The sequence below is a fragment of the Polyodon spathula genome, chromosome 26 (assembly GCF_017654505.1).
Source record: "Polyodon spathula isolate WHYD16114869_AA chromosome 26, ASM1765450v1, whole genome shotgun sequence".
Classification (NCBI taxonomy): domain Eukaryota; kingdom Metazoa; phylum Chordata; class Actinopteri; order Acipenseriformes; family Polyodontidae; genus Polyodon; species Polyodon spathula.
In genome coordinates, this window is record NC_054559.1 from 12,376,495 (window position 1) to 12,404,000 (window position 27,506).

Consider the following 27,506-nt stretch of genomic DNA (forward strand, 5'->3'; position numbering starts at 1 on the left):
CGATCAGTCAGTAGTCCAAAACAAGGACAACAAAACGCAAATATATAAAATATAAACGTGTCAATTATAGTTATCAAATGCGTTTTTCACAGAAATAAAAAAGTCTTTGATAATTGTAACGGTTTTATGTTTTAATAATCAGTTTTACTAAAAACGTAATAGTACTCACTGGAACCGGATCCCTGATATTTGTATTCGGTTCGTCGGTTCTAAAGCAGGAACCGAGTACCAGGTTTCAAAGGAACCGGTTCGAGCATCCCTAGGCTTTTGTACTAGCGCGATATGGCTGTCCCTTTGGAAGGTAGTTAATAAGCACAAACAAACATAAATGTTGTTTTTGAAAATGATTCGATGAAAGGGATCTTGTTCCTTGAGTTAATAATGCAGATCTTACGATGCCAAACACTGCATCTGGCATAGGCAGCAGTATGAAGCCGCTGGCACACAAGCTGTATTATATTTGTGCCGCTCAATTGGGAACATTTCATTTACCTTCATCATCTTCAAAGGGATCCTTTACCAGCGAGTCATTTCATAGCTGGGGAAGTTCCCTTACCCTTTGGTAATAAACAGGAACGCCCCTGTCTATCGTTCTGCTTTTACTGAAAGCATGTTCAAATGTACGTAGCACCAAATGAACACTATGGAATAATGGTCAGATGATCTACATTGCTGACCATTCAAAAAACTGAAACTTGAACGTCATCACGGGCGTCTAGGGAATTACATTACAGTAGGTAAGCTGAGTTCCCAGACAACAGTTCACTTTCTAAAAATAGGAAGAATATAAAAAAAAAAGAAAAAACATCTGGTCAAAATAAACACCCATTTATGGATATTTAAAACCTGTTTCTATGCGACCCAAAACAAACATGAATGGGGGGGCTGGAGGAGCAGGCAGTTGAATAAAAGTGTGGTGCAGTGTGTTATTATTTTACTGTCACAATCTTAACCATCTTCACAGTTACAGGTGAACCAAATATATGATCTCACTGTTCTTCGTGTTCCTCGCTCACATAAAAAGGGGGCGTTGTTTCCAAAATCCACAGGTGTTCCCTGGTACCCCCTGCTAAGCACAGCACTACCCTCTGCTGCCCCTTGCCTGCACTTGCCTCTCAGTTGTGCGAATCTCTGGGGTTGGCGCGCACACTCGCTCCACACTGTGAGTGAGTGCCAGGTCAGTTCCAGACATCCTTGCCACACTGTAAATAGTGTGAGATACTTCTACTAGTTATGGACATAGCTCAGGAGGATTTGGCTCCAGTCCATGAATGTTAGTGGCGCCTGATTCTTCCAAATTAAGGCACAAATTAAATGCAGCACTCCAGCCCTTCAATGCATTTTGCAAAACATACCGAACTACAAGCATCATATTCCTACTCCCCTGAAGGCAGTTCTACCCTCGTAGTTAGAGCAAAGGGTCTAGGAGGCACTGTGGTCTAGTGGTTAGAGCTGAAATTGGTCTAATGGTTAGAGCTGCACTGGTCTAGTGGTTAGAGCTGCACTGGTCTAGTGGTTAAAGCTGCACTGTGGTCCAGTGGTTAGAACTGCACTGTGGTCTAGTGGTTAGAGCTGCACTGGTCTAGTGGTTAGAGCTGAGCTGCTGAGAGGCACTGTGGTCTAATGGTTAAAGCTAAGGGACATGGGGCAGCCGCCCTAGCGGTCAGAGCCGAGGGATACGTTTCACGATGAGAGTATTCATGAATCGTTATTATTAGGTTCAAATGCTTCTAACAATGAAGTACCTTTTAACTTGGCGTTTACTGTAAACACAACTAATTCACGCTGGTAACGGTCCAATGCATGTATGGGAATAATACAGCATGTTCTCTTCAGCGGACTTCAAAGAGAAGCTATCCTAGGAATACTTGTCTTCGTTGTGGGAAGCAGAGATTATATAAAATCAGTAAATGCTCTGATTACAGATAATTCCAGTAAGTTCAGTAATTTGCAGAACAAGGGTTATCCAGCAGATCTGACCACAGATGCTAGCTGCCCCTCTCTGGGGATGGGAAAGGGAGAGAGAGAGAGAGGGTCAAGAGAGAGAAGAGTAAAATGTGTGAGATATTTATTGAGTGGGTGACCTTATTGGAGGAACAGTTGAACTACAGCTGCCTACAATGCGACACTGCACCAATGTAATTTGTATCAAGTCACCCTACACCCATATTGTTCACACAGCTCCTGGTAGATTTGACCATCTATGCCCACTACTATCTGTGATATGCAGTTCCCCTCTTTTGAAAAGCACTATGACCTCAATGGACTCAAATAAATCTTAACAGTTTTTAATAGCGGACCTAGACTAACTTCTCTAGCCTGTCCTGCAGTAGACCTCCTGGGGCTTTTCTGTTGATTCTCACCCTCCGGTCTGTCAGCCCCTGATTACCAAACACTGTAGTTTACAATCATTCCTGTGTTAACACTAACATCGTCCCTCAGGGACACTTTACACCTCTCGCCTAAATCCCAGTGCAGACCACCCTCAGTGTAGGATGACAAGAGCCATCAACATTGTAAATTAACATTGCATTTTGCAATTGGATATGATTTTACAAAATGTTGCAGTAACTTTACTATAAATCTGCGATTCTATTTCAAAATAAGTGTGTATGGATCAAGTAGCGCTATTTTTCCAAATTCTAAAGGTAGAGACACTATTGGAACTCCCTCTGTTTATGTGTGTATCATGCAAGGTTTCTCCACTATGTTTACATTGGGGCTCTGCAGCCTGTGCACAACACCACATTATAAACATCCAGATCTGCATCACGCATCAAGGCAGCTGATTTATGGAATGCATTCAGAATATAAACCTAGCAAGACTTTATGACATTTTTACAAACCCTTCTTTTGGAGAAACTGCTGATTATGGCTAAAATGCCTTTCCCGTAACCCAGTTTCCCAAGAGCACACAGTAAATGAAAGTCAAAAAGTTAATATTCTGTGCAAAACATCCCATTATGGTACACAATGTCAGTACCAATGTGTTTGGCACTGTCACTGCACATCAATTCAAGGTACTGACAATGCAATTACTGTGCATCTAATCTTCAGGATACACTCGATTGCTGATGTCGGAGGTAATCCTAGCTCAGCTGAAAATTACAATTTTCCGTGTTTGAGAGTTTCACAAGGTAAGTGCCAGTCAGATATGATTGGGAGTGACACTACTGGAATCACTGCCGGTCTTTACTAAGGTGATTAGAAAACTCAGAAAGATTAGAGCAAACGAGGTACAAAGAAATGCAAGTGCCTACAAGACATAGACACAGTGTAGTATTACACTGACACACCTGTAGCGCCTTTTACCTCTATTGCTTATGACTAATCCCAATGCCTTCTCATTGATTCAATGCTATAGCAGTGGCAGCCTAAAAGGATGGGTAACAAATATATAGTAAACATTTTATTAAGCAGAAAAAGAGAGAAAAGGCATTACACTCTCATTCTCAGAGTTACACACACTTCAAGCCAGGGGAGCTGTATATTGTGTGAGAAGAAAGTATATATGACCTCACTTGGATACAGAGGAGAAACTCCTGCTTTGTTGATGCATGACTATAAATATCACAATAAATAAAATGCAATCAAAGAACATAACATTACCTTCAAAAAATGTATTTATACATTAAAAAAACTAACATTGCCAAAAGACAAAGAAGGCTGCAGTGAAAAATATTAAACCCTAAGGGGGTTCCAGGGCAGGAATGCATTACCTAACATCATCATCCAGGTCATTATAACTTTACTGCTGAGTTTGCTGGAATCCAACTGTGCATGTGTGTATGTGAGTGACTGTTTTATTACTATCTGGTATCAACATCATAGCGTACTGTATGGGTGTTAGATTCCATTTAATTCCCTAGATGTTTACACTTTAAGCTGTAACACGTTTGCACTCTAACATACTCTAACATATTCCAAAAAAAATAAAAATAAATCATACCAAGAAACACTCCAACAGAGGTCACAATGAATCAAAATAATGTTTTGGAAGATGTGCTTTGGTTTAAGAAAATTAATCCCAACCCCTTTAATTATACACTTTATATAAATAAACACTAATTGCATGCAATTTGTGTAAATCTTTTTGTATGTCACAGTTGACAGTTGGGAACTGGTAAATGGATGTTGTCATTGAGTTTATTTCCCAGAACATACAAACTACACAAACGAAACATAAAACAAATGTACATGCTGGACTGTGCTGCTGAGTGGAGGAGGGTCCCCAGGAAGGGCAAAGGGGGAGGGGGGAACTTGGTAGCTTTACCTTATAAGGGCAGCTGGAGCCAGGGAAGCCTCCCATCTCAAGGCTGTTTCCAGCTGACTCCTCTTGCCTCACGCTTGACCCTCACCACCACCCCCACCAAAAAGAAATATATCTCAGATATACCTGGCATATATGCTTTGGCCACCTGGACATATTTAGAAATAAGTTCAAAACATAAAATGCCTTGACTGCAGAATGTGCACAAAACTAGAAACATCTGCATCAATGCAAAAGAGCAGCAAAATGTATTTTGCAGTGTCATCACTGACATGTAATAGACCCACTCTACGTTTTTAAACTGGCAGGGTTACAAATACAAACCAGTCTGGATAAATAGCAAATCTATTTCTTTCAGTTGTGCAAAGCAAAGAAAAACAAATTTAGATCATTTTGCTGTGGGATGCAGATAGTTAATGTCGTGTGGTCATCAATTTAGCAGAGAACATCCTTATCGACATGCTATAACCTAACCCTGTAGTTTGGTTTGCTCTGAAGGGTTTGCAGGATGGGTTTTTAAAGTTCCATTAGTACCTCCAAGGAACAAAGGTTTGGCTTTGCATATTTAACAGAGGATCCAGCTAACCGATCTTGTACAGTATTTAACAACGTGTTGCATCTACAGCAGTGATAGCTGTTTGCATGTGGATTATTTGAAGTGCTTCGTGTTTATGTTTTTGTTTGTGGAGGGTGGGGAGATTTGTAAACAGTTCACTCGGCTGGGAGCCTGTATGATAAATCTTGATCTAATTAAAATGTGAATTCCTTTGAAAGGTTCATTGACAGTATTTGTTTAGGATTAGAGGACACGACCCTTGCAGAAAGCCTTCCAAACCCCAGATTGGCTCAATGGCAGATAATTACTCTCCAATCAAAGCGTTGCTCATTTGCCTTCTCCTCATCCACCATTCCCACCACCCCCCAAAAAAAGGAAGGAATTTTGTTTTGTTGCTGCTAATGTAAACAAATATCCGTTCCTACAAGATTAGCAGAATCTCTGTGTACACTGTATACTGTAATTTGATTAATTAGACATTTTACTTGTTTTCAGCTCTTAAACAGTTGCAGAGTTCAAGTTGTTTATAAAATGTTACAGCTAACTTGAAATATGCAACCGTCAAAGAGCTGAAAACAAGTAAAAAGGTCTAATTAAGCAAATTATCTGTTCAATTAAGGGTCTAGTTAAGTAATTGAAAGCTTGGTTGAAATGAAAACCAGCAGCCACAGTTTGAGAAGCACTGATGTAGAGGAACTATCAACAAGTCAATTCACACATAAAGTTCAACCATGACAAAACACCACATTTAAGCAAACCCTCCCTCCCCAAATACACACAGGTTTTTTTAATAACTGTACTCCTTAAATGTTCAAGAAAAGAAACAAACACACACGCGCGCACACACACATGCACACACACAACATAGATGCTTCTTTAGAATTCAGTTTTGAGAGACTCCTAATGGTATTGAAAAATGTAAAATATTAGCCTTGCAGGTTAATTCAGCTTTAACAAGAAATGAAAGAACATCCTTGGAAATAATTGGCGACTGATACAATAAAGTATGACAGAAAACTCTTAGCATTGCTGAAATACAATTTCCTGAATTCTACAAGTATTATAGAGCTTATTAGGACTGATCCTGCATTCTCATCTTTATTCAGATTTGTAACAAATATAAGTGGATTGTTCAGATTCTGGAAAACTCATTTTGATCATGTTGCATCTGAATCTATAAACAAATTCCACAGACCCAACCCTAAATGGTGACAGCTCAGCACACATATGCAGTGCCCCCTAGTGTCATTCTTTTTTTATTTAGCAGATGCCTGCTTTATCCATGAGACTAGGGTTTGTGAACTATGCATCAGCTGCAGAGTCACTTACAACAGCGTCTCATCTGAAAGACGGAGCACGAGGAGATGACTTACCTTGTAACATGCTCCTGTACGCATTGTCGGCAATGGAGTATATATGTGGAGGGATCTCGTGGCGCTTCTTTCCCTTGTACATTTCAATGATTTTCTCAGAGTAGATGGGCAGCATTTTGTAGGGGTTCACGACCACGCAGAAGAGACCTGAATATGTCTGTGGAGAACAGCAGTAGATGACAATGAGTCTCAAGGGGTTACTTGTAAAAACACTCCCAATCTCCATTTAATAAAGAATCTTTCTGATATTTTGCATCAGTGTTGTTTATGGCTTGTTTTACAGTTTAATGTACAATGTTGACCTGTATTTATAATTGACTTTTGTATTCATTTTGCAGACAATATTAAAGAATAGTTGCGTGCAAATGACGATACTGTTCGTGACAAAAAATGTCAAAACCAGTAAATATATCTGAGCTGCTGGTTCTTAGCTTCGAAACATGGCCACTTTCTTTTACGATCACTGTTAGCAAAACTTCACCAAAGTGTTACCAAAACACATCCTGTTAGAGAATTTAAAGCAAAATTAAGTGAGATATTGTGAATGGGAGACTGAGCTGTAGAAAAACTCCCTGAATACTTTCACCGGACAGCAAGGCCCTGGATAACAATGTTTAGAATGTTTCAAACAGCAAAGATGGAGGGGCCACCCAGAAAACAGCAGTGACTCATTGAAGTCTGGACTCAAGATAGACTCGGCGCAAGGCTAAGTGATCTTGGCAGAAGTTCTGCAAAAAAAATGTTTCCGCTTTTTTTCTAGTAAACTTTCTTCAAATCCGAAACCTTCAATGTTCCTGTCGTACCTTTCTCTTTACACAAGAAAAATAACTGCAGGGACTGAGCCAACTTTATGTGATATGAAAAAGCTCTCAGAGGAAGTACACCAAGAAAGGCACTGGGGCTCTGTAGCTGAGGTCTCCACCTAACTTATATTACCTAGTCATGGTTATAACCTGTTAATATTTATTACAGAGTCTATCAGACTCTTACAAACACTTTTTGCACAAGAGTACCCTGACCTCCTCTTTCTAAATTCAATTCCTCTTGCTTTCTCACTTATTTAATAGGCCCTCGAAAAACACTATATGCTGACACAGGCATCCTTGGCCCTACACTGACACAGATCAGCCAGTATTGCAGAATTCCTACACAGTCAGTAGTTGTACTCACATAGATGAGCCCGGAGAAGTATCTTTCCCTCAGATTGTGCAGCACGGAGGCCTCGTTGAGGCAGGTGAGCTCAGCCATGTCCTCCACCTTGCTGAACTTGGGAGGGTTCATCTTCTGGATGTCGTCCTTGTTGATGGTGACCTTCTTCCCATTCTCAGCCAGCTCCACCACCACCTCATCCCCACGTTCCTCCTTGATGCTGGCTGCCTCGAAGCCCTGCTTCTCAGATGGGACCCACACCAGCTTCTTGGCAGCCCAGTCGGCCTGTGCCAGCGGGCTGTTAATGAAGTTCTTGTCCAAGAAGAGGAACTTCTCATCCTCGCTCAGGGCACCGTCTGCCTTCTTTGCCATCTTGAAATCCGGGGTGAGCTGCAGAGACAGAGACATTTGAAGGCTTTATAAGATTGACTTTGCTATAAAAACATTGCGAGTTTGAATGGTTCTGAATGAAATGCCATTGGAAAGCAGAAGGTGAACTACACTAACACTCTGTGCAGTTATGGTGTAGACAAACACTTTATTGAACAAATGTGCTGGACTTCACTGAAGTTTTACAGTAGTTAGTTAAATAAATACATAGAAAAAAAACTGGAAAAATCTAATTGGGGCCGAATATTTTGTTAGAACGTCAAAGTGGAAAAGGAGTTCATGAACAGCTAGAGTATGAGAAAAAGAGTCTCTACATTCAAAGTACTGAAAAGGTTAACCTTCATTAGCTATCAGATCTCTCAGCAATTAATATTTCTCATCAAAACGCGCACACCTGTGGGAGTTCATTCAACACAATTGCAAAATGTAGCCTGTTAGACGATCATGAAACCATTATGTCTTTGCACTAATAACACCAACAATAATAAGAATAGTTGTTCTGCATTGTAGTGCTATAGAGAGCTCATGCTGTGGTTACCATATAAGGGAAGGTTCTCTCTGGCAGCAGTGTTTCTGCTGACCCATACAGCAATGATAGCTCATTTTATAACAAAGCCCTTATAGGGAACAATATGTCTCGAGTGCGCCGGTAGTCACAAAGCAAAGTTCACGCCAAAATGATAACAAGATTAAGCAGCACACGAGCAGGGTTGAGGGTTGGGGTTAAATGTTTTACAAAAAAATTACAGAAAGGGATATTCCCAGGCTGCCCCATACATTATTAAAAGCAGCTGCCAATCAGCTGCAGTGCGTTTTTACTGAGATTGTTAAAGGCTTTTTCACTGCTCTCTTTATTGTTCATGACACCTTTTCACTTTGCAAAGGTCTGCACCAAAAAGACCACTTTCCAGTTAAAATGTTACTGCTTTACTGAAACTGTGAGACACTTTTGAGTTGAATATTGCTACTGAAACTGACTCTCCGACTTTGGCAATGAGGCAATTACAGAACTCTAATGCTCTCAGCATTGCACCTTCAGAAAACGCATTTCAAATATCATTTTGAACAGATCAGTGATAAGAAATCAGTGAAAAGTTTAAAAAGTTCAATTTTTTAACTAGGATAGTATAGTGAGTACACTGTTTTCATTTTTCAGAATGCTTGATGTGGGCAATTGATGGAACACGTTGTATCCAACACACTGTATCAATCTCTGTAGTGGCAGGCACTTTGGCAGGTTTATTGTGTTGACAATACCTGCTTATCAACGACCAGTGCTGACAGCACTTGAAGGTCTTGTGGCTACTATGCCATAGTGCTGTCAGCACTTGAAGGTCTTGTGGCTACTACACCATAGCGCTGACAGCACTTGGAGGTCTTGTAGCTACTACACCATTGCCGACTAGAGCTTTTAACACTTTTCATTCTTCCAAATCCTGTCTGAAAATAAACATCTGTAACAGAAGTGCATTGACTTGGTGCAAATACTAGCTGAGTAGTGTAGCTAGCTTCCTGTTTACTCGACACGTACACTGTCATTTCTCACTGCAGTGGCAGTGCTGGGGTTAAACTGCAGTCTAGATGAAGCACTGTACACAATTCTGAGGTTTTTACAAACTTTATCACAGGAAACTAGCTTATTGCACATTGCAATGTGTGAGAATGCATAGTATTTGCAGACTTATGCTTGGTAGGTCAGTCACTAGTTCAGCTAGGCCCCAGTTTTCCCAAGCTTACGTCATCATTACATCACCATTGCTGTTTCAACATATACTACCCCCTGCACTGCCAGTTAGGTTCACTAAAATACAACGGAAATGTATAATATTTCTGATTCCTTATTCTAAACAAATGCCATTCGGTATTTTTTTAAGACAAGCCACAGGCTACAATTTGTTTTTATTACACAGTGGAAAGCACAAGCTGAAAGGTTTGTCATCTTGAGTTAGTTTCGTGGATGAAATTTCCATTTTACCAACACAGCAATGAATGATTCAATAAAAGAATGCATATTAAGTACAATACTTAACGCACCCTGCTGAGCAACTGAAATGAGAACATATATTGCAATTGCAATATAAAATGCTTTTGTTGTCATGATAACCTTTTGATTTTGCAATGCTGTTACAATGCTATACATTAAACATAAATTTCATATATTTACCCTATTGTGGAACGCTGCCCACGTTCTGCACTCAAACGGAACCCTGTACTGAGAGAAGGTGGGGCTGGAATTAAAGCAGACTCCCCCACAGACTGATAAGCTTGTATCAAAAAGAACTACAGAACAAAATGCATTGAATTAGAAAAGCAACAGGAAAAACAACGCCAAAAACCCTATCAGTTTGAAATGCAGAGCACTTGAAATCATCCCACATGAAAAGTGCATGCAAAATTGAGACGTGAGACTGCAGTTTAACTACTGCTCAGTAAATGCAATTTAAAATTGTTAGCATTTAACTGCATTATAAAAAAAACAAAAGAGGTGGGGTTTGTATCAATAGAAGTTATTTCTAAACCAGTTTGTAATAAATATTGATGAATATACACCACAGTAAAATGATCACAATAGGTTGGACTATTATAATGACCTAAAATAGTACTGTATAATTGCATGGCAGGATGACCATAATTGGAACAATGTTTAATATTCAAAACCATACGTGGTATACAGGGATTAGCGTGTATGGATTTTATTCAGTTCAACTTGTGCTTTCCCGTCTTCCATTGAGAATCGTAACTTCCTCCAACTTCCGAAGCTATTGTTTTTATAAATAAATGCTAAGGGCTTGGTTATTGAGCTCCTCCCAGTTTCAATCATGTTTCTAACAGGAAAAGAAAAGAACAAATATATTGGGTGCACATGTGTGACACCAACTTAAATTAGAAATAAAACAGAGATACTGGATGCTTTAACATGTAATATTTTCAGTCGGAAAAGTAGTACTGTACAAAACAATTCATGTGTACTTATACTCCCTTTAATTAGTATGTTATCCTGGGAATTTCTTGTCAAACACATACATAAAAAATGAACATGCTTTTAACATGAACACAGAGGACCACGATGTTAAATTGCCATGAAATACAATTCCAGTTAGCCTAATTTAATACATATCAGAGTTATCTGCTGATGCCAAATGCCTGCAAGGCAATGGCTTGATTGAGACCCCTGCAATGCTAGACTTTAGGTTGCCAGACATAAAGTAAAAGTTTTTAAATCTCTTGACACTATTACAAACCAGCAGCTAGCAAAAATATTTATCAAACTGACACATTCAAACCATGTCAGTATACTATCTTTAGCCTGCATTCTATCTGCAGAGCACAGACAAAGCATATAGACCCCCTTTGCTACAGTGATACAGCATCTAATTAGAAAGACCTTTAAACTACATTGTCGCTGTTGCTAATGTGTATGCATTAAAAAAAAAAAAATCAATATACTCATTTTTTTAACAAATGGATTAAAGAAGATAGATCTTTTGTTTGCAACCCCAAAGAAATTGCAGTTAGATATGACTTGTAAAAGTTGCATGAGGATCTGCTAGAATGAACTGTCTATCTGCATTGTAAAGAAAGAAAAGAGCAAGTGCAAAGTTTATTTTTGCTTCCAAAAGGAAATAATCCATTGAACTATGTCACAAAACCAGTAAGAAACATTTTAGCGTACACTTTACTTTATATTACTGATCTGAGGAGCATGTTTAAAAAAGTTTAAAAGAATGATCATTTTGTTACAAAAAAATGTTTAGAGGACTAGTGGCCCACCGAGTGAGAGATAGGGTGTATACTCACAAGGGTTGCTTGTCTATTGAAGCTTGATTGGAGTCCTGAGCTTGTGGGGTATTCCACAGAAGAACAGTCCAAATTAACATCTCCAGCTTTTAACAGAGTATTTAAACAGAGCCACCCAATAGTAGGGAGGGCTGAGGGGGATAGTCCCTCCCTTTTTCACTGCTGCTCTCTCTCTCCAGTACAGTGCAGTGCAGTGCAGTGCAGTGCAGTGCAGTGTGTGTGTGTGAGGGCTGATCTGTATAGAGTAGGCTTGTCTAACTCATTGATTTTATCCTGGCAGAAATCTACAACAAAAACATTTTTAAAAAAATTACAGAATCAATTGGATTATTTGGAACCCACTTATTAAAAATTCCCTTTCAACCCGATACTGTAGATATTGTTGGCTGTGAAACTCTTCACAAAGATTAAATGCTTAGTGGTGAAGGACGTTTAAAACACTGTACAGTGGCTATGCTATGGTCGGCATACTGGAAGATCGAGACTGGACTTCCAGTTATGTGACTTGATATACCACAAGGGTGAAGTGCATTGTGTATTTTATCGAAACCAATACATGGTAATGAACAGGTAAAAGCTGACATCAGAAAAAGTTTATTTTAAATAACTACAGTTCATATCTTATTATGTTTTAGCAATAAAGTATATTTAGATGTTCACCATATAAAAATAATAAAATTCTTATATATAAACATTTGTGCATATATATATATATATATATATATATATAATATATATATATATATATATATATATATATAGAGCTGTATATTATATGTAGTATACATTTGTCCCCAGTACCAGAAACCAGTATGGCAGCACACTCCTACAGACCCTTTAAATTACGACCGTTCGTAAAACAAATTTGTAACAAAAATTCTGATTTTCAAACTAAAGCCGCAGGGATGCAGAGCTGCTTTTGGGACAGAGGCTACAATAGACACGTGATTAATACAGCTCTGAAGAGAATGTATTACATTCTGACAGTGTTTCTTTTGTTACAGAGTTTAATCATTTCTCTAATGACATTAAAAAAAAAAAAAAACCATAAATCCACCCCTTCACGAGAAATCGGGTTTAGAAGAGGAAGAAATAAGAAAGACAAATTGGTTTCCTCTATGTGTAAAGCACCAACAGATACAGTTAATTGGTTCAATATATCTATTGATATACATGGTAATTATTGATGTGGTAGATATGTTCACTGTTCTAACACATATCAAATATTTTAAGCACCCAAATTCTGGACGTAGATTTCCCATAAAATGTTTCATTAACTGTAATTCCACATATATTCTTGGTATGCTGAAAAGCCTTTGTGGTCTCATTTATCTGGAACAAACGATAAGGAATAACAATATGGACTATGCAATAGCAAGGCATACAAAGCACTAAATCACAGCTCTTCATCGAGCCTTAAATTTATAGGGGTGGAAAAGGTAACAATATTCATAAGTGGTGGCAATAGTGTAAAACAACTATTAAGAAGGGATGCCTTTTGGATACACACGTTAAATTCGGTTGAACCCAATGGTCTTAATGAGACATTAGAACTGAATTCTTATTGATGAACCAGTGGAAAGACAGAGTAATAATTTTGCTGACGTCTGTCTGAATTGATACTGAAGGTGGGAATGATTTTGGTAACAATGTTAATAATGGTAGAAAATAATGATGCAAAATGTGTATTTTTAGATTATTCATTCTCTGGTGCTGAAAATAACAGTGTGTGTTATTTATATATTCTGATAAGTTTTTTTCTGGCCTCTACATGGTGAAAACCCACATATAGAAGATCACACACAGAGTGAGAGTAAAGGGCTTTCATGTGTTAAAGTTAAAATAAAAATACATTCCACCGCAAACTGAAGAACATGGTCATTACATCTTGTAAGGGCTTGGGTCCAGTATAAAACACCTGGTCAGGTCGCCTCGCACTGATGGCATGGAAAAGAACAATGAGCAACTTAACAAGTATCATTGCATTGATGGCTATTGTTCACGCTGAGTTCCAGTTCCATTGTTGCAATGTCTAAGAAAGAAAGATACAACTGCATCTCTGTCTAGTTTAAGAAACTGTTTAATTGCTCATCTTAGGGCAGCCTTTACTTAGCTGTTTACTGCTTATAAAGTTACAGGAACAGCTTAGCAGTTTATTACTGTGGAATCCCTTCCACTCCTACTAGGGTGGTGTCCTTTGAAACAAACATCTGAAGAGAATCTCCTACCTGGGGCTATTTATGCCCATAAGAATCCCAGTCCTCAATCTTCACTTGTAGCTCTTATGGAACTAGACCCACTGCAACCCTGAGTTTTCTATATAAGGCCAGAGCTCCTATTTTCTGTTCTAAATCACGGGCAGGGTGTTTTGTTTTTCAGCCCGAGAGAGAGATAGGTATGTGCTTTGAAAGGGAAATTCTTCATAAGAGAATTGAATAGGGGGCGGGTGTAAATGGAAATCCAAGAGTGCCTCTGGTCCTCATCAAGATCAGGACAATGCGGTGCAAGGAAGCTGCAGTGCTGTCTGTGGGCAAGGGGGCTTCTAGCTTGCCATATAAGGGCAGCAGAGTCTCTGAGGAATCCCTCCAGCATTCCCAATTTGGAGTTTTTAACCCAAGAGACTTGGGAAGCTGACTAAATATGGTGTAACTGCATGGAGATCATTAAAACAAATTGTTCAACAAGCATGGAGGCAGCAGGCATGCATTCCCTTCACTGTGTACTTACATAGCTCGAAGGATTGGAAAATTAATTTAACTGCGATATATCAAGAACAGTAGAGGCCAGGGTTGATTCTAACTGACGCATACAAAGTATATAATGTCTGTCTAGCTGGATTTCTCTATCTGCCTCTTCTACAGTATTTCTCTATCTGCCTCTTCTACAGTGTGATATTGAAGTTGTAAAATAAGCATTTTCGTTTTAGATTTAAGGTTATGCACTGATCATGTCCCACTATCTGTCTGTCCATAGTGTCTTGGAGAAGACAATGACTAGCTTGACGTTTCATGAATCTTTTCCAAACATTTATCTTTCACTCCTACCTTCTATAAGCTTTTTGGAATGCATTTGGCTATAATTGGCTAAACTGTTTTATATGAATTTTGAATAGATTAATGTATTTGATGTAGGTGCAGTGGTTCTCTTTGATAACTTGTTTACATCTACAAATAGTAATGCAACTGTAACACTACCTCATGAAATACCGCATTGTATTTAAACACATTTTACCTTTAATCCATCCCGCAAAAATTCCTTTAATTTCATATTTGGTGAAGCCAGCCCAGCTTGGGCATCACATTCCTAGAGAAGGCTGTTTAGCCGGGGTTTTCTGACAGTACACCTTCAACAGAGTACAGTAGGATAATGCATTGGTTTGTTGTACACTACACCTCTGGAGCCAAGAAACTCGGTTTAGTGACATGAGTCTGATGGTCTCTAACCAGCCTTCAATCAGCAATCAAAAGTCACACAATTGTTTGTCTTTGCTTGAGAGAGGCCCAGGACAGAAAAGCAGGGAGTGTTCAGGTTAGGATTGAAGTGCGAGGGGGAAGCTCTCATGCACTGTGCACTGTGACTTACTAGTCAGTGCCACTTCACGTGCACCTAATAGAATAAAAATAAACTGTTACATTATGTATATATATCTATGTATGTCTAAATGTATTATGCCTTTTATCCAATAATCTTCAGTTGTGAGAACAGTGGAAACATTTTCCTGCTTTGGCATAAAAACGGTATTACAAATCAATGCATACTGGCAAACTATTGTAAATGTATTGCATTTTGAGGTGAAAAAACATTTTAACCCACAAAGGGGCTTTCCAACCAAAAATATGAATTATTTGATTCCACGCCTACACAATGTGACACAGGGTTAAACTGTAATCTCTCTCTCTCTCTCTCTCTCTCTCTCTCTCTCTCTCTCTCTCTCTCTCTCTCTCTCTCTCTCTCTCTTTCTCTCTCTCTCATCAGCAGCCCTCAGATCCTCTATTTGGGAAGAATTTACACATGATATTTTCCAATGCCACACCTCCTGTCTTTTTCCATTCAAATGGAAAAGCTGGGGGTAGAAAGTAGCAAAATTGTCATTTATAGGTTGTTAAAATTCTTTAACATGCAAATATTTAAACCATCAGAACTGTGAGTCCCATTTAAGGTACAATCTATCGATTTAAACTCCTTTATATTTCTGGATCTCTCTAACCCCAGTGGAATGAATTTTGTTTCTAATCTAAGCGCAGAATAAAAAAAAAGACTTTTTGTACGCTAATGCGAATTGACATGACTTCAGCATCGCACAAGGCATTTGAATTGTTAAGTGGTCATTTTATTAATCTCCCATCCGCAGCAAACCTTTTTATAAATCTAAAACTCGGCTCTCTAGTCAGTTGTGTTAGAATTATCATGGAGTGTTCTTTCAAAATTGGACAGTAAAGAGAATTATCTTAAGTGCGGCTGATCTGCAATTTGACTGTTGTTATGATAATCTATCATTTTTTATATGAAAGAAAATGAGTTCAGCTCAGATATAGCTATATTTTTTGACATTTTATTTACAGAGATGATCCAATAACAACATGTACAAAACCTAATGATGTGTCATTATAATGTTGTGTTAGTAAAACTGTGTCCAAAATACACATAATGACTCATTCCTTATTGTTTTCAATACAGCCTCTAACAACATCAGTACAGGCACTGAATTATTTCTCTAAGCTTTAGTGCAGCTGTTCCTCAGACCATCTTGCTGCTGTGTGGATCAGTTTCACTGTAGTGCACAGCAATTCATGAAACAGAATGGAGAAAAGAGATACTGTAATTCATATACTGACAGACTAAAGTGGGTTGAACACTCATTCGGCATTGTGAGTACACTTGGGAGTCGATAATGGATAATTGCAAAGCATATGACGTGGTTTATTTGGATTTCCAAAAAGCTTTTGACAAAGTCCCGCACAAAAGATTAATTCTCAAACTGAACGCAGTTGGAATTCAAGGAAACACATGTACATGGATTAGGGAGTGGTTAACATGTAGAAAACAGAAAGTACTGATTAGAGGAAAAACCTCAGAATGGAGTGTGGTAACCAGCGGTGTACCACAGGGATCAGTATTAGGTCCTCTGCTATTCCTAATCTACATTAATGATTTAGATTCTGGTATAGTAAGCAAACTTGTTAAATTTGCAGACGACACAAAAGTAGGAGGAGTGGCAAACACTGTTGTAGCAGCAAAGGTCATTCAAAATGATCTAGACAAGATTCAGAACTGGGCAGACACATGGCAAATTACATTTAATAGAGAAAAGTGTAAGGTACTGCACGCAGGAAATAAAAATGTACATTATAAATATCATATGGGAGATACTGAAATTGGAGAAGGAATCTATGAAAAAGACCTAGGAGTTTTTGTTGACTCAGAAATGTCTTCATCTAGACAATGTGGAGAAGCTATAAAAAAGGCTAACAAGATGCTTGGATACATTGTGAAAAGTGTTGAATTTAAATCAAGGGAAGTAATGTTAAAACTGTACAATGCACTAGTAAGACCTCATCTTGAATATTGTGTGCAGTCTTGGTCACCTCGCTATAAAAAAGATATTGCTGCTCTAGAAAGAGTGCAAAGAAGAGCGACCAAAATTATTCCGGGCTTAAAAGGCATGTCATATGCAGACAGGCTAAAAGAATTGAATCTGTTCAGTCTTGAACAAAGAAGACTACATGGCGACCTAATTCAAGCATTGAAAATTCTAAAAGGTATTGACAGTGTCGACCCAAGGGACTTTTTCAGCCTGAAAAAAGAAACAAGGACCAGGGGTCACAAATGGAGATTAGACAAAGGGGCATTCAGAACAGAAAATAGGAGGCACTTTTTTACACAGAGAATTTTGAGGGTCTGGAATCAACTCCCCAGTAATGTTGTTGAAGCTGACACCCTGGGATCCTTCAAGAAGCTGCTTGATGAGATTCTGGGATCAATAAGCTACTAACAACCAAACAAGCAAGATGGGCTGAATGGCCTCCTCTCGTTTGTAAACTTTCTTATGTTCTTATGTTCTTATGGGTTAAAGTCCAAAGGATTTATTGGTGGTTTGTAAGGAACCGACAGCAGTCTTAGCAGGATGTTGCTGTTTACCTTTCATGTTTGGAAAAGTTTGATAAGCTGAGGCTTCATCTGTTACAGCTGTATCTCTGTCTCAATGAGGCTGAAATAAAAATAGTACTATACATTCTCTCTGGAGAGGGGGAAGAAAAAAACCGAAGGGGTCGTGGGAGCAGAGCAGCTCCGGCTTATTGAGAACATTCTTTATGTCTATTTTTTAGACGTTCAAACTTTTTTTACCTCAAGTTCTGGTGCTGTAGGTAAAGGAGCTGTGGGTTTGTGTTTTTATTTTCTTTCTTTCTAGAAGTGCCACACAGACAAGCCTGCTGCTGGCACGCTGCTTCGCTTCAGCCTGAGATGATCCTGCAGAACATTAGTGTGTGCTAGAAAAGATCACAACTTTACTTCTGACGGTGAGCTTCAGCGACTGTGTGTGCAAAGCCATTATAAATCATGTTGGTGACTGGAAGAAGTGATCTGGAGACTATTTCCAGCATTTTATTTAAATATTAACAGCAGTGGTAGTTGCCCTTATACAGTTTTGCTTTGCAACTTTGCAAAGACATCTGGCAAAAGTTATGGAGGAAGGGGGGTGAATTTTATGCATCTCCATTCCTGGAAATTAGCTGACTGTGTTGTCTGAAATATTCCCAGTACGTTTCCTGTTATTTTAATGCATGGTAATTTAAAAATACAGTTTAGGTCAGAGAATATTGTTTATATCTTCATATATTTATTATAGTACCATTACCCTGTATGAAAATGAACTGCAGCTAGAAATGTGTTTTTGTGAACAAAAATAATTTCTACTCCTTCTAATGGTTCCTCAAAAAGTGTCAAACCAAACCCTCGACCCACATTCAGAAACACAGTCCGTTCCATCAACTCATTCAGGAGTTACTGCAAATCAAGAAAGCATTAGAGAAACTAAAAAACAAAGGAGAATAATACACAGGGAACTGCTTTAACACTCTATATTAAATTCACAATTCCAAAATCAAATGAACACTACTCATTTGGGGATTATAATTTTGTGTGTGTGTGTGTGTGTTAAAATTAAATGCATTTTTAATTTTACGATGATAAACCAACCTTTTTTCTTCTAAAGTTGGAAGCTGCCACACTTCCCCCTCTTGAAGTGACACTGCATTTCACAACCTGTCACTCCCTCCAGAGGAAAGGAGTCTCATCCTGCATCTAGCAGGCTTTAAAAACAAAATTTTAACTCCCCCTTTTAAAAAAAATATATATCCAGATTTAGGAAATGAATCTTTTGGAAAACATACAACTGTAGGAACTTCTATATAAAAAAAAAATGTAAAAAATTAAATGCTGCAGGATACAATACATTTTGGTTAGTAGAACAAATTCGGTGCTTAGAGAACAGCAGCTAGCTTGCAAAGAAAGATTGTAAAGGAGTTCTAACTACACCATCTGCTGGAAAAAAACTGTACATTACAAGTACAAAATACACTCCACTAAAATAGAGTGGTAATAACCTTTAAATTCAGGCAAAAGTCACTTTATTAAATTTGTAAACATATTGAATGTTACTGCATTTAAAGTACAACAGTGGAAACATTGGTGCGCATACAGAATCGCATGGTTTCAACTGACTTCCAACATGCATGCCTTTCTTTAATCCTGTTCAACAGAAACAGTGCGATGTCTGTCCTTTGGAATATCTGTTAAAAACACATTGTAAAAAAAGACTGCACTGTAAACCTAATATTTCTAACTGAAGTGAAATTAAATTTCGGATATAAACAATACAACTGCTAGCACTACTAGGGTCCTCCCTATGCAAGCATTCGGGCTTTGAGCTGTCCCAGGACTGACTCGAGCGTCTCCTTTGATGCTGACGAGGTGGGGAAAAACGATGCACTCGTTACCTTTGGGAGACGACGTAATCAACTATTATAGCATGGCCGTAACTAGCTATGAGGACACCGAGTTCATATACTCGACTGTTTTTTTTTTGTTTGTTTTTTTTTTTGCATCATAAAATGCTGATGCTCATGTACAGATTTTGTACAAATAGTATTGCTGCAGACCGCAGACTCGCACAGGGTAGAGCTGTGTGCGCAGTTTGCAATAGACGTCAAAATTTTACGCTACAGACCGATCACATGGTAACAGTGATGAATTTAGGTACTAAAACTACGGGTATTTCACAATAATAACCTAACCCTAAACCTAAGGTTCCTCTCCTCCCTACACCCTTGTGGTCAAATGGTAGATGGTGAATGAAGCGGGTTGGGCACGCAGCTCTACCCTACGTGAGCTTCCTGAGAAAGCTGCTCTGTGCAAGCCTTCGTTCTGCAGTGATGTACTCTTGGGAAGAGTCAAGGCTTTACCAGAGCTACAAAGGTACCACAAAATGCTCCTGTCAGGACAACTGAAGAAGTCAGCACCTCCTGTCCAAAACCCCTTATTCACTGCCAAACATGAACTACTTTAGATGTGTAATGGCTGCAGTATAGGACACTGACCTTATTTTTAGGGTTTCGGTGTTGGGAGAGGATTATTCATTGTTTTATTAATAATATGATAGCTAATCAGAGTGTAGTGTCCTGACAGGAACATTCGGTGGTACCTTTGTAAGGTCAGCAGGCTTTTAAGGGTGGTCTTTAAAAATAATTTCCTGAGGTGTAACCTGAGTGGCGTATAATAGTTGGGCTTATTTTGGTCTTGTATTGAAAAACGTGGTTGCTGTTCTGTCAGAAATCTGGCAACCCTCTATTTTAGCTGCTAGAGATGGCCAACATGGTTCAAAATGTGTTAACTTATGTTTTAAACAATGCGCATTTTGAGTAAGTACCGGGTATGACTAAAGTGCATATTAGCACAGCCCCCATGCCGCCCCGAGTCAATGCTGCTATCACACACACACACTCACACTCAGGAAACGGAAGTAGCATGACATTTCACTTTATGTATAGCTTTTAAGACAGACATAGCATTGTGGTTAATGGGGCTCGATGGCTTTTGCAGTCACAACGGTTCCGATCCATTCTGGGTAAGTGCTTCCCTGGTTTATTTATTCTAACAGCTCATTTTGTTTGTGTGTTTTAACAACATTACGCCGCAGGCCATGCCGAACTCAAGGCAGTACCCAGTCAGGCGCTTGTGCCTGCGGACTTACCGGCAAAGCACTTCATCACTCTTAGTTTCGTTTACATTTAAACCTTATCATATATTAAATAGGGCTTCAGGTTTTCGGTGTTTTATAACGACTTTTCTACTCTCCTTAAAAAAATTTAATTGATGCCTTAGCCATTCGTGTATCTCAATCACAACTGATTTACATTAAAAGTGATGTAATTTACTGTTGCAAGTAAATGTGCTGTTCAGTCTTGTCTTCTTTAAAAGCAGAAGCGACGCCTCGGTATCATTTATTTCAATACAGTTACGCCTAACGATTGTAATAAAGTGTGTCCAGCATAAAATACTTTATTTTTTCATTCAAGCTTTTAATAAAGATCATTATTATTAACACGTTGCGATCTCGTTTCTACTTTAATGCTTGTGAATGAAAAATGAAGGCTTGGTCGATATGAAAGCCCATTGAGTTGCTTCACAGAAAGAAAGAAAAAAAAACACGTCAGTTTAAATTAGTTTTAGTAGAAACACACGTTTCTCAGTTGTGATTGAGACACTAGTGGCTTAACAGGTATCCGTTGAAATTGTAAAATAATAAGTCGTGTTAAAACACCATAAGTCATAAGCCCCCTAATCACAACGTAGAATGGTCTTTGTGTTATTTTAAATGAAAATAATATACAGACCGCAAGTTAAATGTGAGCGTACAGTACATTGGGCAAATTGTAACAAATGTGAAGTTTAATAAAATGTAATGACAATCATGTTGTGTAATGTAATGTAGTAGTTCAGTGAGCAACAGTACCGACTATCTGCAGCTGACCTAGTTATTCAAGGCATTGGGTTGATTTGTCATGTAAATAAATTAAGAAAAAAAAATTAAACGCTGACGTCACCAGTCAGCATGACTTGGCATTTTCACCAGAAACGGGCTGCCTGCTACATGTATATATTATGTGTTGTTGCATTTAAAAACGTTGCTTTTGGCCGAATATCACGTCCTGAGTGGCTGGGCATGCCCAGCGAGGTACCGTTTGAGAATCCCATATTGAATACCTGTGTATCCCTTGAAAGTTACAACTTGTAAAGCAGTTTTACTTTCCACACTTCAGTTAATGATTACAAGGCTTATTCATGGGAATTATCTTTTCTTTTTTAAACTTGTCTTTTTCTTTATATTGGCCAATATCTTTTAAAATAATGCAATGCAAATGCCTGCTTTGGCAGCAGCAGCGAATAAATGAACATCATCTTACCCATCAGAAGTTTTGGCAAGCAAACCTACAGTAGCGTAAGCTAGAAATAAATAGGATTTGCCCAGCCTGTGCTGTGTCGCCTTTTGACAATAGTCATTAAACCTTTGTGTTGAACAAGGCCAGATACACAGCCTCCAGTCCCTCTGCTCCTAGGTCACTCTAACTCCAAGACCCTCTGTTCAAACCACTAGACCACACTGTCTCCCAAGCCCTGTAGGTTGTACCTTAGCTGTTCCTCTTTTAATGTGTGCCGTAGATAGAAATTTTGATAAAGGACTCGGGCTCAGGCATTGCCCATATTGTTAAGGCATGCAAGAGAATAATAATAATATTGGAACATTGGAATGTCTTGTAAGAGCGCCAAGCTCTCTATCCACCTCCAGCATGAGTGTTTTACATTCTGTAGTTTTATTTTCTGTAAAATATAAAGAACTAAAATAAAACTTTCCGTTCAAGTCTAAAAAAAGCATTCAAGTCTAAATATTCGGAATGCCTTTATTAAATATGAGGAGAGGATCAGTTCCAGGGGATTCGTCAATTAAGATCCACTGAGAAACTGGAGTGGTGCTTCAGTAGAGAAGGCTTGACCTGTTTTGTAAGGTAGGTAAACCTTTTGATAGATGTGGGTATCCTGGCTTTGGCTGGAGTTGTTCTGAGTATTTTTCGTGTTGTGAAGTCTGCCAAACAATATCAATATCCGACCCATCCAGCTCTCAATTACTTCACGTTTTTCTGAAGTATTTATATTGCAGTAATCATTTATGATCCATCTATGCTTGCAATATTCTGTAGGATTGAATCTCTGTCTGTCCCTTTGCCTGGCAGGATTGGAACCGGACATGGTACACTCCTAACCCAGACCTGACCCAGTGTTTCCAGAACACAGTGCTGGTGTGGGTCCCCTGTATCTACCTCTGGGTGTGTGCACCCCTGTATTGCCTATACCTCCGCAGCCAAAGTAGTGGGTACATCCGCATGTCCCATCTCATCAGGGCCAAAACTGTGAGTATCTACCACTTTTATATAAAGTTGTCATGCCATGAAAACCTCCACTGTTGTATGCAAACACGCACATACCAGTTTCCTACATGTTGAGAAGCTGCAGCAGCTTTCAGCATACATTTAAAGAATTAATAGGAATAAAATTTAAATGTGAAAATCCAGAGTGGATCAAAATCCAATTGACTTGACAGTTCATAAATAAATAAAACACCATAAAGCAATGGGACATGACAATTAGCAACAGTAGAACAAAGGGAAGCAGATAGGATGGTCAGAATCTCATTACCCACACAATATTGGAAATGCACTAAGAATTTCAAGAATTTTGTGATCTTTTATAGCATGTGCTAATGATACTGTCAGTGCACAAACTGTTCAGGTGACCCTTTCAGCCACATATAACATTATCAGAGCCTGTAGTAATATATTGAAACATACTTGCAATGCAGATTGGTTCTAATTTAAATTACCTTTTGATTCTGCAGGTTTTTGGGTTCTTGCTGTGGATTATCTGCTGGGCAGATGCTTTCTACTCTTTCTGGGAAAGAAGCCACGGTACATCCCTAGCGCCCGTCTACTTGATCAGCCCCATGCTGCTGGGAGTCACAATGGTAAGGGAGATTTGTTTTTTGTCTTATTGCACTAAACTGCACAGCTATGGCCAAAAGTTTTGCATCACCCTTCATAAAATTGAATGAAACCTGAATAATGTTAAGTTAACATATTGAATTACATACCGCTTTGTAGCTTTCCATATACATTTAACAAAAAACTGAACAAATTGAAAGATGTGACATTTGGAAATCTAACATAAAATTTACTGTACTATTATTATGGCTTCCCCTGGTAGACTTTTGCGATATGATTTTGTATTGTCTTTGATTACATTGTTTTTTCCCTGTCAGTTGCTGGCCGTATTTCTCATACAGTATGAGAGGATTAAGGGGGTCCAGTCTTCTGGGGTGATGCTGATTTTCTGGCTGATCGCGGTGGTCTGTGCTGGTGTCACTTTCTGCTCCAAGATCAGGCAGGCTCTCAGTGAGGTGAGGAGATGCTGGGGGGCTACAGTACAATTCAGTGCAATATGAGCTTGCAGCATTCTTAAGAGTATAAGTTGATATAATAAACAGGAAATATGGATCAATATTTATTTTGATCAATTAACCTCTCTGGTAACTTGGAAAATCAACTCATTCAAAACAGTACTGCTCAAAATTGGGTCTGTTTATAGCATGTCAGTCTAATTGCCAAGCAATTTTTTTCTAAAATAATTGAGTGGAATTGGGCTCCAGCAGTCGTCATGGTGGAAATAACGGTCTTTCTTTTTGTGCCGTGCAGGTGTCTAGTGTCAGTGTGTTTCGCTACACCACCTTTTATACATACTGCTTTCTCCTGCTGGTCCAGCTGACCCTCGCCTGTCTCACTGACCAGATGCCACTGTTCTCTGAGGCTGTGAAAGACTCTGTGAGTAATCTACAGACAGACGCACATTGTTTTTATCAAATAAAACCACAACAGAACAAACAATATATTTCTTTTTTTTTTTTTTTTTTTTTTTTTTTTTTTTTTTTTGCAGAACCCTTGTCCAGAATTAAGTGCTTCATTTCTGTCTAAGATCACGTTCTGGTGGATCACTGGGTAAGATTTGTTCCTCAATTTAGTAGTAGTGAGAACTCCCTCCCACCAGTCTTCCAGTGAGCATTTTAGACTTCTTTATCTCAGTACTGGGAGTTGTAATATACAAATACATGATGGTTATCTGCAGTTTTCTTGCCTCTCGTCTCTTCTTCTCATGTGTGGCTGGGGGTGTGTGTGCATGTTTCTGCAGATTGATGACTCTGGGCTACAAGCGCCCCCTGGAGGAGCGTGACCTCTGGTCCCTCAGTGAGGAAGACAAGTCTCAGGGGGTTGTTGCCAAGCTGGTTCGGAGCTGGCAGCGCGAGTGTGCAAAGATCAAGAGGTCAGTTAATCCACACCAAATGCAGTGCTTTTATTTTTGTGCACATTTGTGAGTTCCTGCCTTGCTGGCTTCATTTTTTTTTTCTGCATTATTTTTTAGTATGCCAGTGTTTTGTATTGTCAGTAAAATATATTTCAGTTTGATCAGCATATTCTGTTGCTTGCATTTTAAATGTTGAATACCAAAGTGAAGGTCATATTGAGTTAATGTTTTTTCAAGTTGGGGTGGGTCAATAATAATAATAATAATAATAATAATAATAATAATGTACACTCCCCAGTGTGAAGAGATATAATTAACTTCCGTTTTAGACCAAAACAAATACATGTACAGTATTAGTAATTGAATCTTTAAAGAGCCTGTTAAGCGGTAATATAGCTACTTTTAAGACTTCAGATCCAGCTGCATGAAATGGGGTCGCAGACAGGTTTATTGGAAAGAGCGTTTCTGAAAAAGTTATGGAAGAGGGAGGACAATTAGCAAGAACAACTTCAGCAGAAATGTTGAAAATGTGAATTAAATGAACAGGAGGTTTAACACAGTGTTAATTTAGTAGGTTGCATCTTATGCATTCAGTAAAGCTTGTACAGCATTTATGTCAATCAGATGCGCTTGCCGAATTGAGACAGTTTTTGCGGTTTTAGACTCGACGACTTTTAACTTTTGATGACCATCAAAAAGGTACAATTTGAGATTGCTAATTTAGGGTGTCCTGGCTAGACAGCTGTACTGTTCGCTTTTATCACTAGCATTAACATGAAAGATCCAATCGGCATGCAGTGTTCAAATGAAACCCACTCGCTCTCTCTTTCTCAGGCCATTAAAGTTGGTGTACTCTCCAAAGCATACAGCCAAGAGGGAGGCCAGAGAGAAGAACGAACAGCCGGTGGATGAGGCAGAGGTCCTCCTAGTGAAGAAAACCCAGAAGGGCAGAGAGCCATCCCTCTTGCTGGCTATGTGCCATACCTTTGGCCCCTACTTTTTGATCAGCTTCCTCTATAAGTTCATGCACGACATCCTCATGTTCGTTGGGCCTGAGATTCTCAAGTGAGCATTTGGCTTTTTTTCTGTTTTCTGCTTACTTTGAGATCCCTTGTAGCCTCTTCTGTCTGCTGTATACTTATCCTGCCTGTTTCCTTGGCAGGCAGCTGATCCACTTTGTAAAGGACTCCAGTGCCCCCTACTGGCAGGGCTTTTTCTACACGGCACTGCTGTTCATCTGTGCCTGCCTGCAGACTTTGATCCTGCAGAAATACTTCCATGTGTGCTTCATGACGGGCATGAGGCTGCGCACCTCTATCGTGGGGGCTGTCTACAGAAAGGTGAGCTGCGAGGCCAAAACAGAAGACCTCATTCACTCCAGAAGGAGGTGTGGGCTAGTATCAGAAAGGGATGTAAACATGTGAGCCTTACAGGGATCCCTATTTATCAATCAGTGCAGGGGCATATTTTCTGAGCGTAATAAAACAACAGTATAAAACTAGCAAGGAATTGTTCAGAACAGCTGCAACTGAGTTTTTGCTAATGCCTTTGCTAATTAGGGCCTGTACAGTGTCAAAGAATACCCATCCCATATGAAGTGTCCAGAAATGCAGGCTTCCTGTAGTGCAGTAAGGGACTGTTTGCTGGGTGTCTGCAGGCAAGCGATTTCAATCAGAATAGCTGTGCGGCCAATGGTGTTAAGTTGAGGAATGCTGTGTGGTCTTCTGTCAGTTCTCTATTGGAATGGTGTGAATTCTGGTCCCCGTTTTTTCAGGCTCTGATCATCACTAATGCTGCCCGCCGCACCTCCACGGTGGGGGAGATTGTGAATCTGATGTCGGTGGATGCCCAGCGACTTGTGGACCTGATGACCTACATCAACATGATCTGGTCAGCTCCTCTGCAGGTGGTCCTGGCTCTCTACTTCCTTTGGCAGGTAAGAAGCTGGGGAACCAATCCCCACAAATAAAAATTCCTGTGTTGGGTATCACAGCTGAGGTACAGTATCAAATGTGGAGGGGCAAGGGAGCCTGGCTTCTGCAGTGGGATTTTTTAATATGATTATTGCATTCGTTATGAATTGCGTTGTTCCAATACAGAGTTACGTACTAGCTTCTACAGCAGCTGGGAATTTAGCTAAAAGCCAATTGAAAGTGTTGAGAGCTTAATATTGAAGCAACAGTATTAAAGGTTTATAGCAAGCATCGTTGGAGGGTAAGTGGCAAGTACGGTAGCATTTGAAACGCTTGTGTTATTCAGTGTGTGTGTCTCTGTTTAGAATCTGGGCCCCTCTGTGCTGGCAGGTGTGGCAGTGATGGTACTGATGGTGCCAGTGAATGCAATGATGGCCATGAAGACCAAGACCTACCAGGTGAGGCTTTCTACTCTTCATCTCTGTGAAGATAATTTTAATGCAGCTCTTTTTAAACAAGACAGAAATACACCACCAAAGAGACTCAGTGCACACAGCCCTGTCCTGTTTTAGTGGTAGCTATATTAAGATCTTCTGTAATTTGGACCCAGTTATCTTTTATGGCGATGGAGTGTATGCTTAGGATTAAAT

At 39.2% G+C, this 27,506-nt stretch overlaps 2 protein-coding genes across 4 annotated transcripts in view; one reads left to right on the forward strand and one right to left on the reverse strand.

The window, feature by feature from the left end:
* Positions 1–11,595, reverse strand: part of LOC121300769 (myosin-11-like) — a 34,089-nt gene extending 22,494 nt beyond the window's left edge. For all 3 annotated transcript variants that reach the window (XM_041229602.1, XM_041229601.1, XM_041229603.1), the window contains exons 1-3: positions 11,537–11,595; positions 7,370–7,738; positions 6,200–6,356 (exon numbers count right to left, since the gene is read on the reverse strand). In XM_041229602.1, coding sequence (XP_041085536.1) covers positions 6,200–6,356; positions 7,370–7,720 — 508 coding nt within the window. In that variant the 5' untranslated portion in view covers positions 7,721–7,738; positions 11,537–11,595. The remainder of the gene's footprint in view (positions 1–6,199; positions 6,357–7,369; positions 7,739–11,536) is intronic.
* Positions 11,596–20,530: 8,935 nt separating this feature from the next.
* On the forward strand, positions 20,531–27,445 carry LOC121300644 (multidrug resistance-associated protein 1-like). The gene is made up of 11 exons (XM_041229280.1): positions 20,531–20,660; positions 22,825–23,001; positions 23,487–23,612; positions 23,907–24,044; positions 24,340–24,465; positions 24,578–24,639; positions 24,830–24,961; positions 25,778–26,008; positions 26,106–26,283; positions 26,718–26,879; positions 27,222–27,445. Exons 1-11 carry the CDS (start codon positions 20,613–20,615, stop codon positions 27,426–27,428), a joined length of 1,587 nt encoding a protein of 528 aa, XP_041085214.1. The 5' UTR covers positions 20,531–20,612; the 3' UTR covers positions 27,429–27,445.
* Positions 27,446–27,506: the final 61 nt, after the last annotated feature.